The 16,752-nt window shown below is 42.5% G+C and overlaps 1 protein-coding gene across 2 annotated transcripts in view; it reads left to right on the top strand.

The window, feature by feature from the left end:
- LOC113425376 (uncharacterized) overlaps nucleotides 1-15,199 on the top strand; it is a 51,855-nt gene extending 36,656 nt beyond the window's left edge. The window contains exons 2-6 of one of the 2 annotated variants that reach the window (XM_087953524.1): nucleotides 292-595; nucleotides 1,496-1,612; nucleotides 10,146-10,225; nucleotides 13,658-13,784; nucleotides 14,399-15,199. In XM_087953524.1, coding sequence (XP_087809650.1) covers nucleotides 1,516-1,612; nucleotides 10,146-10,225; nucleotides 13,658-13,784; nucleotides 14,399-15,198 — 1,104 coding nt within the window. In that variant the 5' untranslated portion in view covers nucleotides 292-595; nucleotides 1,496-1,515 and the 3' untranslated portion in view covers nucleotide 15,199. The remainder of the gene's footprint in view (nucleotides 1-291; nucleotides 596-1,495; nucleotides 1,613-10,145; nucleotides 10,226-13,657; nucleotides 13,785-14,398) is intronic. The other variant, XM_087953525.1, reaches the window with a different exon arrangement.
- Nucleotides 15,200-16,752: the final 1,553 nt, after the last annotated feature.

Here is a 16,752-nt window from a genome sequence, read left to right as displayed (position 1 = left end):
TCGCACACCCACCCACCTTTGCTAATGGGCCATTACTCAGATCTGGGCCAGTGTATTTTACATAACACATGTACTCCAGGTAGAGCTATAATAGGAACTGCACAAAGCCCTTTCATTGCATCATCATCCAGTAAGCCTCAACCAAGCCCGGGACTCAGGACAGCCTACAGAGTTGCTCCTGCATAGCCCCATGGGAGTCTGACAACCAATCAGAATACAAGCTCAAATTCAAATCCCAACAGAGAGCATAAAACCCAAGGACGCTCAGCATCTCTTCCCTTTTACACCCAGGAGTTCCCAGGCACGTGATCCTGTGCTCCATTAAACCTCCTTTCCAAGCAACTTCCACAAATCCAGTGTCTTTTTCCTCCCGCTTGGAACTGAACCCAGAAGGATATTTCTTCCAACAATTTGGTACCCAGCAGATGGGACTCCCAAGTTAACCAGATCAATGGACCTGGTCCAGATAAGCAGACCCTGGCCGGCAAGCTGACCCATTGAGTCTGTGGGTGAGTTTCCCTGGATCTTGGCCATTTGGAACAAAGGTTTTAAAAGGGGTCTTGAGTGTTGAGCTCAAAGGCTGCATGGAAAGAAGGTAAGTACCTCTAAATTTTAATTTTATAGCCCAGAAAAGTGTGGGAAATGTGTGTATGCCTTTGTGTGTGTGTGTGTGAGGGAGAGAGTAGATCTTTCTCCCTCTGTGTGTTCTACCAAGAGAGCCAGTATCAATTATATTACTGTTAATAACAATAATGATCAGGCTATTTGTTTAACCAAGTTAATGTATCTTCCTTATATCACTTATCCTTTAATATATTTCCCTTTTCCTAGCTTCTGTGTTTGTCTGCTAGCCATTGATAAAATAAGTCCCGAGTTTTAAAAAAAGTTTCTTCTTTTTCCTTAATTGTAAGCATTAGCTTATTCTAATCACATCTTCATTGGTTGGGATCTCTTCACTTTCCCTTTGTTGTGCAAATACTATTCTTGCTGCAATCAATACAAGTAAAATCAGATATACATTCCCTTTGTTATACCTGTCTGGTAGTATGCCCAACAATTATCTATATGTTGTTTTATCATTTTTTTCAAGCCATGTATGTTTTTGTCCAATATTTTTTTTACTTTTTGACATGCCCACCACATATGTTAGTATGAACCAGGTATGAATCCAGTGTCTTTTCCCCCACTTGGAACTGAACCCAGAAGGGTATTTCTTCCAACACTTCTTTTGGGGAATACGGAGGGATCTTCACATGCTTGGATTCTTCCATTTCTCTCTGATGGAGTTTTGGAGATTAATAATGCAAGTAGATATTTAGGGAACCTCATTAGTGAAATTAGTCTTGCTTCCCTCCAAAGAGGATCTCACTTGGAGTGATTCTCTCGTTGGTCTCATCCATCTTCACTGATGGACACAAGGGTTTCGTAGGCAGAAAATAACATCCAGGTCCTCTTTTGTCCTGTCCTCTTAACTGCTCCTTTGCTTATATTTCAGGTTCTGAGGTCCTTCCATGAATGGGGAGTAATTGGGTGGATCACACAAATCTTTCTCCTGATCTGTCTTTCAGAGGGATCCCCAAGGATAGAAGTCAAGATCTGGATTCCTCACTAGGTAAGGGGAGACTGTTCCACTGGATTGGAGGTTTTCTAGAAAGATTCTAGTTATCCTTAATTATCTGTGTCTTCTTGTGTCTTAGTCGTTGGATTTAGTAGGTGACCCAATAAGAAAAATGATTCCTTCTTCAAGCTAGAAGACTTAGGGGCCACAAAAGAATTTCCTCCCTTCAGAGCATGCTTATTGTTTGCCTTTTGCAGAAGACCGACCCTTGTAGGGGCCATCTTGATTTGCATTCTGCCTCCTCCTCCATCCAGAGACATTTCTTTGTTTTTGGCCTTCCTGAAGAGATAATTTTGACTAAATTCCTACACAGATCCCTGCTGGGCCATTTCCAACACCACCTGTCCTTGCAGACATATTTCCTGGGTTGCTAGAATATCACTAATTTCTCTGGTTTTAAACTGCAGAGAGTGAGAGGGTGGAAGAGAATTTAGAGTGATTGAGGAAATGCTTTGGTTGCCAAACGCAGCGTGTGGTGCGTTTGTCTTGCGATATCACCTAATGACCCAATGACACTATACCTGCCAGGTAACAAAACAGCCAACAACATGTGTAAAGATGTGATTGGTCAACATAATGTAACCTTATATGGTCAACCATGCCAAATGTAACCTTATATGGTCAACCATGCCAAATGTAACCTTATATGGTCAACTATACCAAATGTAACCTTATATGGTCAAACTATGCCAAACATAGCCTTATATGGCCAAATGTACTATTTCCACACACATCACAAATCCCACCCTAAACTGGCACAATAAAAGAAGGGGGCACAGTTTGCTCTGGGCTTCCTCTCCCAAGAACAAGCCTTTGTGTCGTTGTCATCATTGCCGCCGTGAGAGAAGCCCACCCGGGCAGTCGGTCCGGGCGCAGGCTGCCAGCTGACCCCTCATCCCCACAGTGGGACCGGCAACGCATCAACTGGTGACCCCCGACGTTATCCTGTGATTCTTTTCTAGGAATACGTTGCCTTGACTCTCATCTTACGCACCGGGTATCGGCATACGCATCGTAAGTATGGGCTCCTCACTTTCCAAAGCTCTGTCCAAGCATGTGGATGAGCTTCACTCTTTAGTCAGGAAGGCTAATTCTGTACAGAAAATTAACGGCACTACTATCTATCCTCTCTCTCGCAAAAATATTACCTCCTTTCTCCTTTATCTCCAAAAACACTGTCCTGCTTATCCTGAGGAGGGTACTCTCCTACGTTCTACTTGGGAGCGCATCGGGAAATGGATTCATGAACCTCCTCGTGCTCCACCTGACATTATGTGTGCTTGGCGCGCCGTTATGGCTGCACTCAATACCCTTTACCCACCTTCCGATCCTGTCCCTACCCGTTCCATCACACCTAATCCTCCCCCTGATCCTACCTCTTCCGATCCCTGTCCTCCCTCCGCCCCTTCCTTACGAACCTACCAAATCCCTATATCCTTCCTTGCCTCCGCCACCTTATGATCCTCCCTCAACTCCTCTGCCGTCTACTCCTTCTTCACCCCATCCCCCGCCTTCGCTGCCTTCCCCCCGTCTTCCTTCCCCTGTCCATAATACCTTTCAACATGCTCTCGCCACTGGCCAACTCACCGGGGAAGACTTCTCCTGCTTCCCCATGGTTCTTCAAATTCCTCAAGGTGCCGCTGCCGGCGCCGCGCCCATTCCGCACTATACTCCTATGGACTGGGATCTCATGAAAGAACTCAAATCTGCCACTGTTAAGTACGGTCTCAAGTCACCCTACGTCCGTACGCTTTTGGAAAATATCTCCAGTAATCATAATATCATTTTCTCTGAGTGGCAGATGATGGCTAATATGCTTTTAACTTCCTCCCAACTTGCTGCATGGCATAACAACTATCGCTTGGCTGTTACTACTGCTGCCGCCAATGGTTTGCCTCAAAATGTCACCCTTGATCATCTCCTGTGTCAAAATACGGTCCAACAACCACGCCAGGAAATCACGATTGGCGCCCCTGGGTATGATATCATGCGCAATGCTGCTCTTAATGCTTTTCGCCGTGTCCCTGATCCCTCGCAACCTTCTCTTTCCTTCACTAAAATTCTTCAGGGACCTTCCGAACCCTACACTACCTTTATCAATCGCCTTTCTGAGGCAATTAACCGCCAAATTGATAATCCTCAAGCCCAGGCGGAGCTTCTTTCAAAACTTGCGATTACCAACGCTAACGCTGATTGTCAAAAAATACTCAAACCGCTTCAATCTGTCCCCCATCAAACTATTGCTGACTATATCCGTGCTTGTCAGGATGTGGGCACAGAGTCTCATCGTGCTCAGTCCACTGCCTCAGCTCTTGTCTCTGCTCTTTCCTCTTCTTTTGTTATGGCTGCCCCACGCTCTGGCAACTGCTTTAATTGCGGTAAGCCCGGTCATTTCAAATCCCAGTGCCGAGCGCCAGGTGGGGCGGCGCTCCACGCGCCGCTCCCTCTTCCCCTTCTGTTAAACCTAAAACTATTTGTCCTCGCTGTCGCAAAGGATTCCATTGGGCTAGTCAATGCCGCTCTAATCCACCCCCCAATCAACCCAAACCTTCGGAAAACTAATTTCGGGGCCGGCGGCTAGCCCCATCCCCAAGGCCGCGCATTCTCTGCCTTCTGATTCCACCTCTTTCTCACCCTCCTCCTACCCTGTTACCCTATCTGAAACTATTGTCTATGAGGATCCTGGCTCTGTATTTACTCTTCCTCTTACGGTCACAATGCTTAAACCCCTTCCTCCCTCTACTCCAATCTTATTAATGCCTAATTCTTCACTGATTATCGAAGGAGTCGTTGCTTCTCCATTCTTATACGACTCCTCCGCTCTTAACAACCTCTCTCTAGCCGCAATTGGGGATCGTCCTTTCACCCTACAAAAACATACCATTGTGGCTACTCTTATTATTCTTCCTTCTCCCTCTTCCTCGCTCATGGCACTTGATCGCCCTGTTGAAGCTTCCAAACCCCTGTTGACTGTCTCACTGAATGGTCATCCTTTTACAGGACTTGTCGACACGGGCGCGGACGCTTCTGTCATCTCTTCTTCTGAGTGGCCGACTACATGGCCCCTTGACCCTTCGCCTTCTGTCCACGGCGTCGGCGGTGCTCAAGCTGCCCAGGTCAGCTCTCGATGGTTATCTGCTTCCACCGCTGGAGTCTCCTCTTCTGCCTTTATTAAACCTTATATCCTTCCCATTTCCTTCAATCTGTGGGGCCGTGATCTCCTTTCCCAATTTCACGCCACTCTCCACTTTCCTTGATCATGACTCTCTCCCTCCCTCTATCCCTCAAATCCACCATTCCGGTGTGGGTGGATCAATGGCCCCTTACCCAAGAGAAATTGACAGCTCTCAAAGAACTGGTTTCTGAACAATTGGCTGCTGCACATATCGAACCTTCCACTAGTCCTTACGATACTCCTGTCTTTGTAATCAAAAAGAAATCCGGAAAATGGCACCCCCTACAGGACCTTCGAGCCATTAACACCATTATTCAACCGATGGGCGCCTTACAATGCGGTCTTCCAAATCCTAACCTCATTCCTCAACATTTTGATCTGATAGTTATAGACCTGAAAGATTGCTTCTTCTCCATTCCTCTGCAACCCCAAGATAGACTCCTTTTTGCTTTCACTGTCCCTGAATTTAACAACTCAAAGCCTACCAAACGATACCAATGGAAGGTCCTTCCCCAGGGTATGTTAAATTCTCCCACTATGTGCCAATATTATGTAGATGCAGCCCTCCAACCATACCGCAATCTACATCCTTCCTTCCTCGTGTATCATTACATGGATGACATTCTCATTGCAGCTGAAGGCCCAAAAGGCACAGTCGCCAAAACTCTTCCCACTCTTACTAAACTTTTGACTGCAGCAGGTCTCCACATAGCTCCTGAAAAAATACAATCCCATTACCCTTTCCAATACCTCGGCCATAAACTCTTGTTATCCGCTGCTACCCCAGCTTTACCCTCTCTAAATCTTCCTCCCTCCCCCACTCTCGTACAGCTCCAGCAATATCTAGGCACACTCAACTGGGCGCGACCTTATCTATCTGTCACCACGGCAACTCTATCTCCGCTTTTCCACGCACTCACCGGCTTAAAGCACCCTTCTGATGTAGTTCACCTCTCTCAAGCTCATTTTCAAGCCCTAACTGAAGTTAACAACACGCTGTAGACTGTATGGGTCGACCGCTTCCTTCCAAATAATCCCCTCTCTCTGGCAATTCTACCCACCCCGTCCTTGTTTACTGCTATTCTTTTTCAAATTTCCCCCGATTCACCAAAGCGCTTGATGATCATTGAATGGCTACACCTCCCTCACACACCCCGGGTGACTCTTACTCCTCGCCCTTTACAAATTGCCCAACTCCTCCAAAAGGGCAGACACCGAGCCAAGGCTTTGATTGGCCATGACCTTCACGCTATTCATGTCCCCTTCAAATTATCTCAATGGGAACCCCTTTTTCAGGTATCCGATGTATTGCAGGATGCTCTGGAAAATTGGTTTGGCTCTATTTCTTGCCATCTTCCATCTGACCATCGTTTGCAACTTATCAAGACCATTCCGGTCACCTTTTCCTCTCCTATTACTTCTGCTCCTCTTAAGGAATCCCTCACTATTTTCACTGATGGGTCAAAGGTACATGGTGTCTGCGTGTGGTTTACTCAATCCGCATGGCATAAAAAACTCACAACACCACAGGCATCGGCCCAACAAGCTGAACTGGCTGCCTTCAACCTAGCCTTGGAATTATTCCCTGCACAACCAGTTAATATCATCACAGATAGTTTGTATGTTTCTCAATTAGTTTTACATATCTTTGAGGCATACCTGTCACCTTCCATACAACCATCGTTAATGACATTGCTACTTCAGCTGCAAACACTCATTCAATCTAGGGCACACCCCTTGTTTGTAGCTCACATACGTAGCCACCAACATCTTCCAGGAATTCTTTCTGAAGGAAACCAGGTAGCAGATGCCGCCTGCAAATTACTTCCCATCACTGTTAAAACACCTTAACCCGCCCCCTTGACTGCAGGGGAAAGCCATAGTTATTTCCATCAAAACAAAAAGGCCCTAGTAAAGCAATTTGGCATCACATTGGCTGAAGCAACTGCCATTATACAGCAATGCCCAACATGCAGTTTGCAAGCAAAAAACAGCCCCCAAGGAATCAATCCCAGGGGTACACAAGCATGTGAGGCATGGCAAATGGACGTCACTCAATTTCAGCCATTTGCACCTTGGAAATATCTTCATGTTTCCATCGATACTTTCTCAGGATTTATTATGGCGACTCCCCAAAGAGGGGAGACGGCAAAACAAGTAATAAATCATTGTATTCGGACTTTCACAGTATTGGGATGCCCAAAAATTCTAAAAACAGACAATGGACCTGCATACATTAGTTCTTACTTTTCTCAATTTTGCCATCAATGGTCCATTGTCCATAAGTTTGGGATCCCCTTCAACAGCCAAGGGCAGGCTATAGTTGAACGAGCTCACCAAACCCTGAAATTGGCCTTACAACGATACATGGGGTCCAAAGGCCTCAGTGGCCCCCCCTAGCCTCCCGACACTGCAAAATGTGTTAAATGTTTGTCTGTATACGCTTAATTTTCTGAATCTAAATGGCACCCCTCCCTTGTCTGCTGCGTTACGACATTTTACTAAACCACCTGTTCCCACTTTGAGACCGCTTGTTTATTATAGACAGTTGCCTGATCCTGAGTGGAAGGGACCCGCTGAGCTGATCACCTGGGGACGAGGCTACGCCGCTATCCAACTTCCTGAACGAGTACTCTGGGTCCCTGCCAGGTGTGTTCGCCCGTACCACCGTGACTCCTCGCCCTCCAATCCCTCTCCAACGGGCGCCTCCACTGACCAGGATGAAGATCCTTTTACTTCTTTGCTGCTGCTTCCTTCCTGAAGCCACACTTTCATCATCTCATGACAACGCTCATCGCCCCTACAACATCACATGGACAATCAAGGACGCTTATGGACAAATACTCAACTCCACAATTAATTACACCATGATTTCTTCCTATTTCCCTGAATTATATTTTGACTTTGCTGAAATGATTTTAGGTAAAACTGCCTACTCTCATCCCGCTGATGCCCCTTCCCCAAGCCATAGTATTGTTAAGAGACATCACCTGTATGTTTGCCCAGGACATATTACTGATGCAGACCATATCCACACCTGCGGAGGAATTTCTGATTACTATTGCAAATCCTGGTCTTGTGTCTCAACTGGTCACATTTCCTGGACACCTCCCTTGAAGAACGATCTCATCACACTTACCAGAACCACCCAGGCTGTACAATGTATGGCAGGTAAAAACAAATGGTCCAGATGTAATCCAGTGACTGTCTCCTTTACGGCCAAAGGGAGACAAAGTAACATTTGGGACACTGGAGCAAAGTGGGGAGGTCGCATTTATGCCAAGTGGCCTGGATATCATTATGGGAACGTTTTCTATATACAACGCCATGTTCATCTTTCCCCATCCCCACCTGTGGGACCCAATACTAACCAAATCCAATCCGAATTTTTGAAACCCTTAACAAATGCCCAGAACCCACTGGTATCCCTTATTGCTTCCTCTTATGCATTATTGAATAGCTCCCAAGATTCCTCCATTTCCCAGCACTGCTGGCTTTGCTTGTCCTCAACCCCCCCTTTTTATGAAGCCATCGGCTCTTCCCAACCTATCTCCAACTCCACTTCTGATAAAAATTGCCGATGGAGGAATAGCTCTCTCACTATCATGGCCATCACTGGTCAAGGCTGCTGTCTTGGTCACATACCTACTAATTATTCACAATACTGCCTTAATGCCACCCACAAACACAGATGTGAACTTTATCTACCTAAGGAAAGAACCGACCTTTTAGTTGGAGGTTACAACCAGGTATTCACCACATCCGGTGGCAATATCATAAAACGCCTCCAAGGCCAATTTTTTATTCCTGGAAATAACTCTGTTTGGGCTTGCTCTACAGGTTTAACTGCATGTGTCCACGGAGATGTATTATTGGCAAAAAAATCATTCTGTATTCAGGTTCAGCTACTACCAAAAATTGATGTATATGATTCTGAAGATTTTATTTCCATTTTAGAACCTCAACAATACCATCTACGAGCCAAACGAGAAGTTGTTACAGCTCTTACCTTATCTGTGCTGCTGGGTTTAGGTGCTACAGGTGCAGCAACAGGCATATCAGCTTTGGTTGTAAATGATAACAGCTTAAGACAGTTAAGTGCCACCATAGATGAAGATCTTAGAAGAATCGAAAAATCCATTCTTGCCTTGCAAACTTCTCTTACTTCTTTATCTGAGGTGGTCTTGCAAAACCGCAGAGGCCTAGACCTCTTGTTTTTGAAACAGGGGGGACTATGTGCTGCTCTTAAAGAAGAATGTTGTTTCTATGCTGATAGCTCAGGAGTTGTCCTAGATTCCATGAAAGAACTAGACACCAGATTAAAAGAAAGAGAGAGGGAACAAGCTTCACAACATACCTGGTATCAAGGATTATTTAACCTTTCCCCATGGTTAACAACATTGTTATCTGCTATAGCTGGTCCACTTATCCTTCTCTTGTTGGCATGTACCATTGGACCATATGTGCTAAGTAAACTCTTAGGATTCCTTAAAATAAAACTTGGCCAAATCGATTCGGATCTAACCTCAAAACAAAAGCAAATTAATGCGTTAATAGAGAAAAAGGCCCTCTTGCAATTCTCCTCGGATTCCGATAACTCGGATAATGAGTTCACCAAAAGTGCTGGTAAAGGGGAACCACGAATTCTCACGAACCTATGTCAGGATGAGTCGGAGGACCTAGACTGGACATAATAGTGAGGATAGTGAGTAAATAGCCCTTAAAATAAAATTAAAACAGAGATGTTGCGATATCACCCAATGACACTATACCTGCCAGGTAACAAAACAGCCAACAACATGTGTAAAGATGTGATTGGTCAACATAATGTAACCTTATATGGTCAACCATGCCAAATGTAACCTTATATGGTCAACCATGCCAAATGTAACCTTATATGGTCAACTATACCAAATGTAACCTTATATGGTCAAACTATGCCAAACATAGCCTTATATGGTCAAATGTACTATTTCCACACACATCACAAATCCCACCCTAAACTGGCACAATAAAAGAAGGGGGCACAGTTTGCTCTGGGCTTCCTCTCCCAAGAACAAGCCTTTGTGTCGTTGTCATCATTGCCACCGCGAGAGAAGCCCGCCCGGGCAGTCGGTCCGGGCGCAGGCCGCCAGCTGACCCCTCATCCCCGCAGTGGGACCGGCAACGCATCACGTTTGGTCTTCTCCTTTTATTCTTGGCTCCCATGATGGAGCCTATGAAAGGCAGTGTAGAAGAGGAAAAATGGAGGTTTCCTGGGCAGGACAGGAAGAAATCTTAATTTGTGCCTTCAAGCTAGAAAAGATGAAGTTGGACCCTTTCCTGTTTCCATCCTGTCTCTCCCCTTCCCAGTGGACAAAATGGAGTCACCGTTGTTCACTGAATTATCTCCTTTTGGTGAAGCTGAAAGAGCCACTGGATTCCTGATTCAGGTAAGAAGGAAGAGATTAGCAGCTTATATGAGGGAGCAATAGGAGACCTAGTTTCCTTTGGGGACTCAACATATGATACTGCTATTCCTGAGCAAAGCACAAGGAAATTAGAATTAGAAATTTAAATTTGTGAACAGTCAAACTGGTCCACCTCTCAACAAAGTTTTGAAGATGTGTGGAATTCCTTAGTGGTTGTATAATTCTTGTTTCAAAAAATGCCACATGGCAGTTCATGTGGCCTGTGTCAAATAAAGCAGAAAGGAGATGAATAGTTAGTCTAAATCTACTTTATTGCAAGTGTAATATTGGTTTTCTATCATTGGGGAAAGGGATAAAAACAGGAGAAGCAGAAATTGCTTTGTGTATCATCTACATCTTGATGCCTGGAAGTGCTTCCCTAGTATTTTCATGAAGGTTCATGTGTGTGTTTTTTTTCAATTTAACTTTTTTATTAGTTTTATTGAAGTATAAAAAACACAAAGAAAAAAACCATGGAAAAGTAAGAAGAGAGGAAGGGGAAAAGAGGGGGTATAGTATAATGGGGGGGGCAAAGGCATCTACTTCCAATTCTCTTTGGCACAGTCGAAGATAATAACATTCCAACCACAACATTTTGCTTTTTACACAACAGTATGCACAAATTATAACAATAAGCCTGTCTAGTTTACAAAAACACAAAGTTTCATTTTTTTTCTCATTGCAAACAGAAAATCCAAAAGCAATTTCAAGCTTGAGACAAAATTAAATATAATCTCTTATTTGGAGAAAATAATCATTTTCACTATCTCAGCTTCTCCTTGATTTAGGGAATAATAGATCATTCATTCTCATATTTTCAAATCTATTTATTTATTTATTTATTTGATTTGCCAATTGTTTACAAGATAATAAGTATAAGTGAATACATAGTTGTGAATACATGAAATGGGTACATAGAAGAAAAATAAAAGAAGAATAAGAGAAACAATAGGACAGGGACGGTAGGCATGTTGGTGCACTTTAGGATGTTGTTCGGCAGACCTGGGTATAAATACATATTCATTTTAAAAATACAAAACTAAAAGCTTTCTAACAGTACATATATCAATTTTAAAAAAAAATCCATCCTAATTAATTAAACCATATTAAAGTCACTCCCTCCAGCTTATGTTCATAGAATAGGGTCTTTTTCTTCTTGGGAGAGTATCAAGTCTCCTTTCCTAAAGTTCTCAGCTTTTTTTATACCCTTGAAAAAAAAGTCCCAAAGTTGTTCTGTTAGACGTTGTAAATTGGTCTGCAGCAAATCTTCCCCGATTAAATATTCCCTCACTGAAATAGCTATTATGTCATTTTTTCTTGAAGAATTCTCAGCCTTGTTATTATTGTTAATAATATTAATATTATTATTAACAACTAGACAGGAAAAGCCCTGATTTCAGCAACAATTAAATTATACAAATGTTTTCCCTGTGGCCCCAGAAGCGTCACTGCACCTCAAACAATGAAATCAAACACCATCTTCAGTGCACATCATGACCATGAAAATAAACACAAACACACATCCTTCACACTCCACACATTGAACAGAAAACCCGATGCTACCTGATCCATGATCATTTGGTATGCTTTTTTATGAACTTGATTTAGAAGTATCTTCTTGTCCGCAATATATGCAGTAAACTGTTTGACATTGTAGTCCTTTTCTTGTATGTAATCTGCATGAAGTATGTGATGTCAGTCTTGTAATGGTGCAGGCAGGCCAAGTTGCAGTAATGTTTTATTGACCATACATTTGTCCTCAAGAATAATCAAAGCCTTGTTGAAAATGTCCAGAAAAAACATAATTTCTAATGTTGGATTTTCCCCCTTACCAGAGAGACCCCTTGTGGAGTACTGTGAGGCTGTTACCATGGCAACTCCACAGCGCTGTATAGTAGAAGCCATTTAAGGCAGTACAGTAGAAGCCATTTTAAGGCACAACAGGCTGTATCTTAATAGAATACACACCCCAAGGGGTGTTAGGGGTGTCTTACCCCCACAGTATTTGTTTCCAGAGAGTAAGTAATCTGTGTGCCAAGTTTGGTTGAAATTGCTTGAGACGTTCCAGAGTTATGCTGGAACATACACAGACACAGACACACACACAGCCATTTTTATAGAGAGAGATAGTATTAGAACATGCAGCAATGGATAGACTAACATTGATAATTAAAGAAAAGGAGGAAACTGAATGTTTTTTGACATGGGACCTGTTTTATCAATGGTAGGCCAATTAAAACAAAAGTTAGAAACATGGAAATGTAAGAAAAGAACTAGTGTTATAAGAGAGATTTGTTAAAATGGATAAGTAAATATTATCATAGAATTAATACTGTTGTAAATGTTTCTATCACTATTTTCTAAATAACATGTACCCAGGCAACACATTGTTCAATTGAAATTGAAACTTTTATAGGATATAAAATAAAAACTTAAAAAAATAAAAAGAAATGAAGGACACAGTTTATAGTCCGTTTGAAAAATAAACGCCAAAGCAGCTCCTTTGTCCAACAACAACGTGGTTTTGACCCCAGCTCCTAGCTTCAGCCCCCCAGTTATCTTGAAAGCTCAGCTCCTAAAACTGCGTGCTGGCTGTTGCTGTTATCGGAGGATCTTGAGGGATGATTCTGGGACTTTCCTTAACCTCAGAAAGTCAAGCAGACAAAAGGAGTCCTGCTCCTCCTGTTAAGTTGGAAAAATGACTGTCCAGAGAGAGGAGATTCTCTGGGCATGTCACCTGCTGGCCATGTCATCCCCTCTTTTCCCCTTCCTCTCTTCTTACTTTTCCATGGCTTTTCTTTCTTTGTATTTTATACTTCAAAAACCTAAGAAAAATGTTAAATTGAGATGCTCATGAGTGTGAGCAGGGCTGACACTTTAAAGAATCACAAGGCCCATTTGGTTACTATGTCAAACAGAAATCCCACGGAACCTCTTGCAAATATGAAATGTTGAGGCCACTGGTAGATGATGTGTCTTAGGGACGCTATGCCACTTGATCAAGGCAGGTTGATATTGAAGGTCAGCAGTCAGTAAAAGTGATAAAACATGCCCTAATTGGCTATCGGCTATGAATTCTGCCCTTTTTATCATATGTGTTGAGTCCACCTAGGGAATGTCCAATCAAGGATTTTTACTTTGGCTTTTAGTCCCAAAGGTGTTTTTTTTTTTTTTTTTTTTTTGAAGAGGCAACTAGACTTTCTGGTTGTTGAAGAAACTTCTTGGATGAGAAGCAAAATGTCTTCAAAGAAAAAGCAGAAAGTCCAGTTAACTCTTGAAAAAAGCACCTTTGGGGCAACTGTGACCATGGATGACTGCAAATCTCCATAGACATTTCTGTTTTTAGGATTTGCAGATTGAAGGAGATCTTGCAAACTCTGTCGAGTCTTCTCATTGGGATTCTTTCTTCTTTAGGGTCCTGTGTCCTTTGGGGAGGTGGCCATCCATTTCAACAGTGAAGAGTGGTTGCTGCTTGATCCCAGCCAGAAAGCCCTGTATCAAGAAGTCATGTTGGAAACGTCTAGGATGGTGGCCTCTTTAGGTAACGGTTCATCTGGAGGAAAATTTAAGTCAGAGCAAGGTGTCACTAGATAAATTATTTACAACTTAGATCTATGCGTAACTTGTTAAAAATGATTTCATCTCTTCTTTTTTCCTCTTACATTAATTCCAGTTCCCCTTCATGGTCTTCTAAGTAGCCCAGTTTGATTTAGAAGAAAGAGATCATTGTGGTGACATTCAGTCTTGTGGTCATCCTGGAGCCCTGGGTCATTACTGCAGAGTTATTGGGAAGATGATCAGGGAGAGGATTTTTTTTGCTTGTTACAGTTGTCCTACTCAGCAACAAATTTTGCATTGCTTTGGGTTGCAATGACATATGTTGTCTTATTGAATGCAAGTTGGGTGGGTCATAGTTGAGACAATTTGCATGCCTCGTCCTGATGTCAAGACTTGTTTTTCCTTTAATTTTTTAACTGCCAAGAATGGGGGGTAGATGAGGAGCCATGCTAGTCTTTTAAGTTAGTAACTAATATCCATGCTGTCATTTCCCTCATTCCTTTCTCCGGACATGCCCAGTAATAGATAAATCAATGCATAGGGACACTAAACTGGATGTTGTAGATTATTCTAATTTATTTTTCTTCCCCCCACAAGCATTTGATGCGCAGAAGAAGGAGAATGACCAAGAGCCAAATTTAGTGCCATTGCAAATAATCAAAACTGAAATTCCTGAGGAGACATCTACAAATAAGTGGGGAAGGAGGAAATCTGAAAAGAAGCACAATTGGAGTGAAAACTCAATTCTTGAATGTGTGGAAATGGATCTTTTCCTGACCCAACGTGATTCCAAAGAATATATGGGGAAATGTCAAAGTAGAAAAAGATTAAAAGCAAACCCCGATGTTAGTAACCACTGCAAAACTGGAAAAAGCTCCAGTAGTAATAATCTTACTTCACATAAAATGATCCAGGCAAGGGAGAAGCCCTACAACGATGTGAACCGTAGAAAAAGTATTGGATGGAGAGGTAATTTAACTTCTTATAAAAAGATCCACACCAGAGAAAAACAGTATAAGTGCCTAGATTGTGGAAAGAGCTTGAGGCACAGAGTGTGTCTGAAATATCACAAAAGGATCCACACAGGAGAAAAACCCTATAAATGCCTAGACTGTGGGAAGGGCTTCAGGCAAAGCTGTGACCTTGCTTCCCATAAACGGGTCCACACAGGAGAAAAACCCTATAAATGCATGGAGTGTGGAAAGAGCTTCAGTGTAAAGAGGTCTCTTACTTCTCATCAACTGGTCCACACAGGAGAAAAACCATATGAATGCATGGAGTATGGAAAGAGTTTCAGTGTAAAGGGTGCTCTCGTTCCCAAAAACTGGTCCACACAGGAGAAAAACCCTATAAATGCATGGAGTGTGGGAAGAGCTATAAAAGCAGCAGTTACCTGAACACCCACCTGTGGAGTTATTAAAATTACAACTACTCCAGCAGGAGCCAGTGTGGATAGACCAATGGCCTTTGACTAGTGAGAAATTAGTTCATTTACATGAATTGGTTCAACAACAATTAGAAAAGGGACATATAGTGCCTACCACTAGTCCTTATAATTCTCCAGTTTTTGTTATCAAAAAGAAATCTGGAAAATACAGATTTTTACATGATTTGAGAGGCATAAATTCAATATTAAAGCCAATGGGCCCACTACAGTGTGGGACGCCTAATCCTAATTTAATACCTGATGGATGGAATATAAGAGTGTTAGATTTGCAAGATGCTTTCTTCTCCATTCCTTTGCATCCTGAAGATGTAGATTTGTTTGCTTTTACTATTTTGAGTATAAATCAGGGGCAGCCCGCTAAGCGATACGCATGGACTGTCCTTCCGCAGGGAATGTTAAACAGTCCTACCATGTGTCAAATGTTTGTGGATTGGGCTTTGCAACCTTTCCGGAGTAAATTCCCGGATTGGAAGGTTTATCATTACATGGATGATATTTTGATAGCTGCTAATATTTCTGATGCTGCAATGAATTCTGCTGTCATTCTTTTAACTGCTATGCTGAAGGAGAAAGGGCTGATAGTCAGCCCCGAGAAATTGCAAAAGGAATATCCTTTTGCCTATTTAGGTCATAAATTATTCCTGAGTCACATTACACCCCTGAAATTGGAATTTGTTCTTCCTGATCCTTTAACCTTGGTGGGTTTACAACAATTTTTGGGTCATATAAATTGGATCAGACCGTATTTGGGTTTAACTACCCTTCAATTAAGTCCTTTGTTTCAAGCTTTGGCTAGTGTCAAGCAAGCATCTGACATAATAACCCTGAATGAAGAACAAAAGGGGATTTTGTCATTGATTGAACAAGCTTTAAGCCATAGATGGACAGATAGATGTTTGCTAGATTGTCCATTATCAGTGATTTTAATCTCAGAACGAAGGGCTACTGCATTGATAGTTCAGGCAAAAGAAAAAACTGCTTTAAGGATTCTGGAATGGATTCATTTGTCTCATACGCCATCGAAATCCATAAATTGTATCACAGAACAGCTCGCTGATATTTTTAATCGTGCCCGTCAGCGCTGCAAGGCTATTGCTGGTATGGAACCAGTAACATGTTATGTTCCTTTTGCTTTGGCTACCTGGGAAAAAATGATTTGCAATAGTGAGTTTTTGCAGGTTTTGGTACATTCCTGGCCAGGGAAGTTTTCTTGTCATCCTCCAGCCGATCCTAGGTTATCTTTGTATAAATCAATTAGAATTAATTTAGCAAGTCTTTTTGTGACTCAGCCTCTATCAGATGCTCCTACAGTTTTTACCGATGGAGGGAAAGTTTTTGGTGCTTGTGTTTGGAAAGATAAATCTGGAATTTGGCATACAAAAGTGACATCAAAGCAGAAGTCTGCCCAGCAGGCAGAACTTGCTGCTGTAGTTTTGGCCTTTCAAAATTTTCAAAATCAGGATTTTAATTTAATAGTGGATTCATTGTATGTGTATAATTTGTT

This window comes from Notechis scutatus, chromosome 2 (assembly GCF_049901735.1).
Source record: "Notechis scutatus isolate UNSWTSFEM ecotype Mainland chromosome 2, rNotScu1.2, whole genome shotgun sequence".
Lineage (NCBI taxonomy): Eukaryota > Metazoa > Chordata > Lepidosauria > Squamata > Elapidae > Notechis > Notechis scutatus.
Note: the sequence above shows the minus strand (reverse complement) of the source record. Positions and strands in the feature narration are given on the sequence as shown.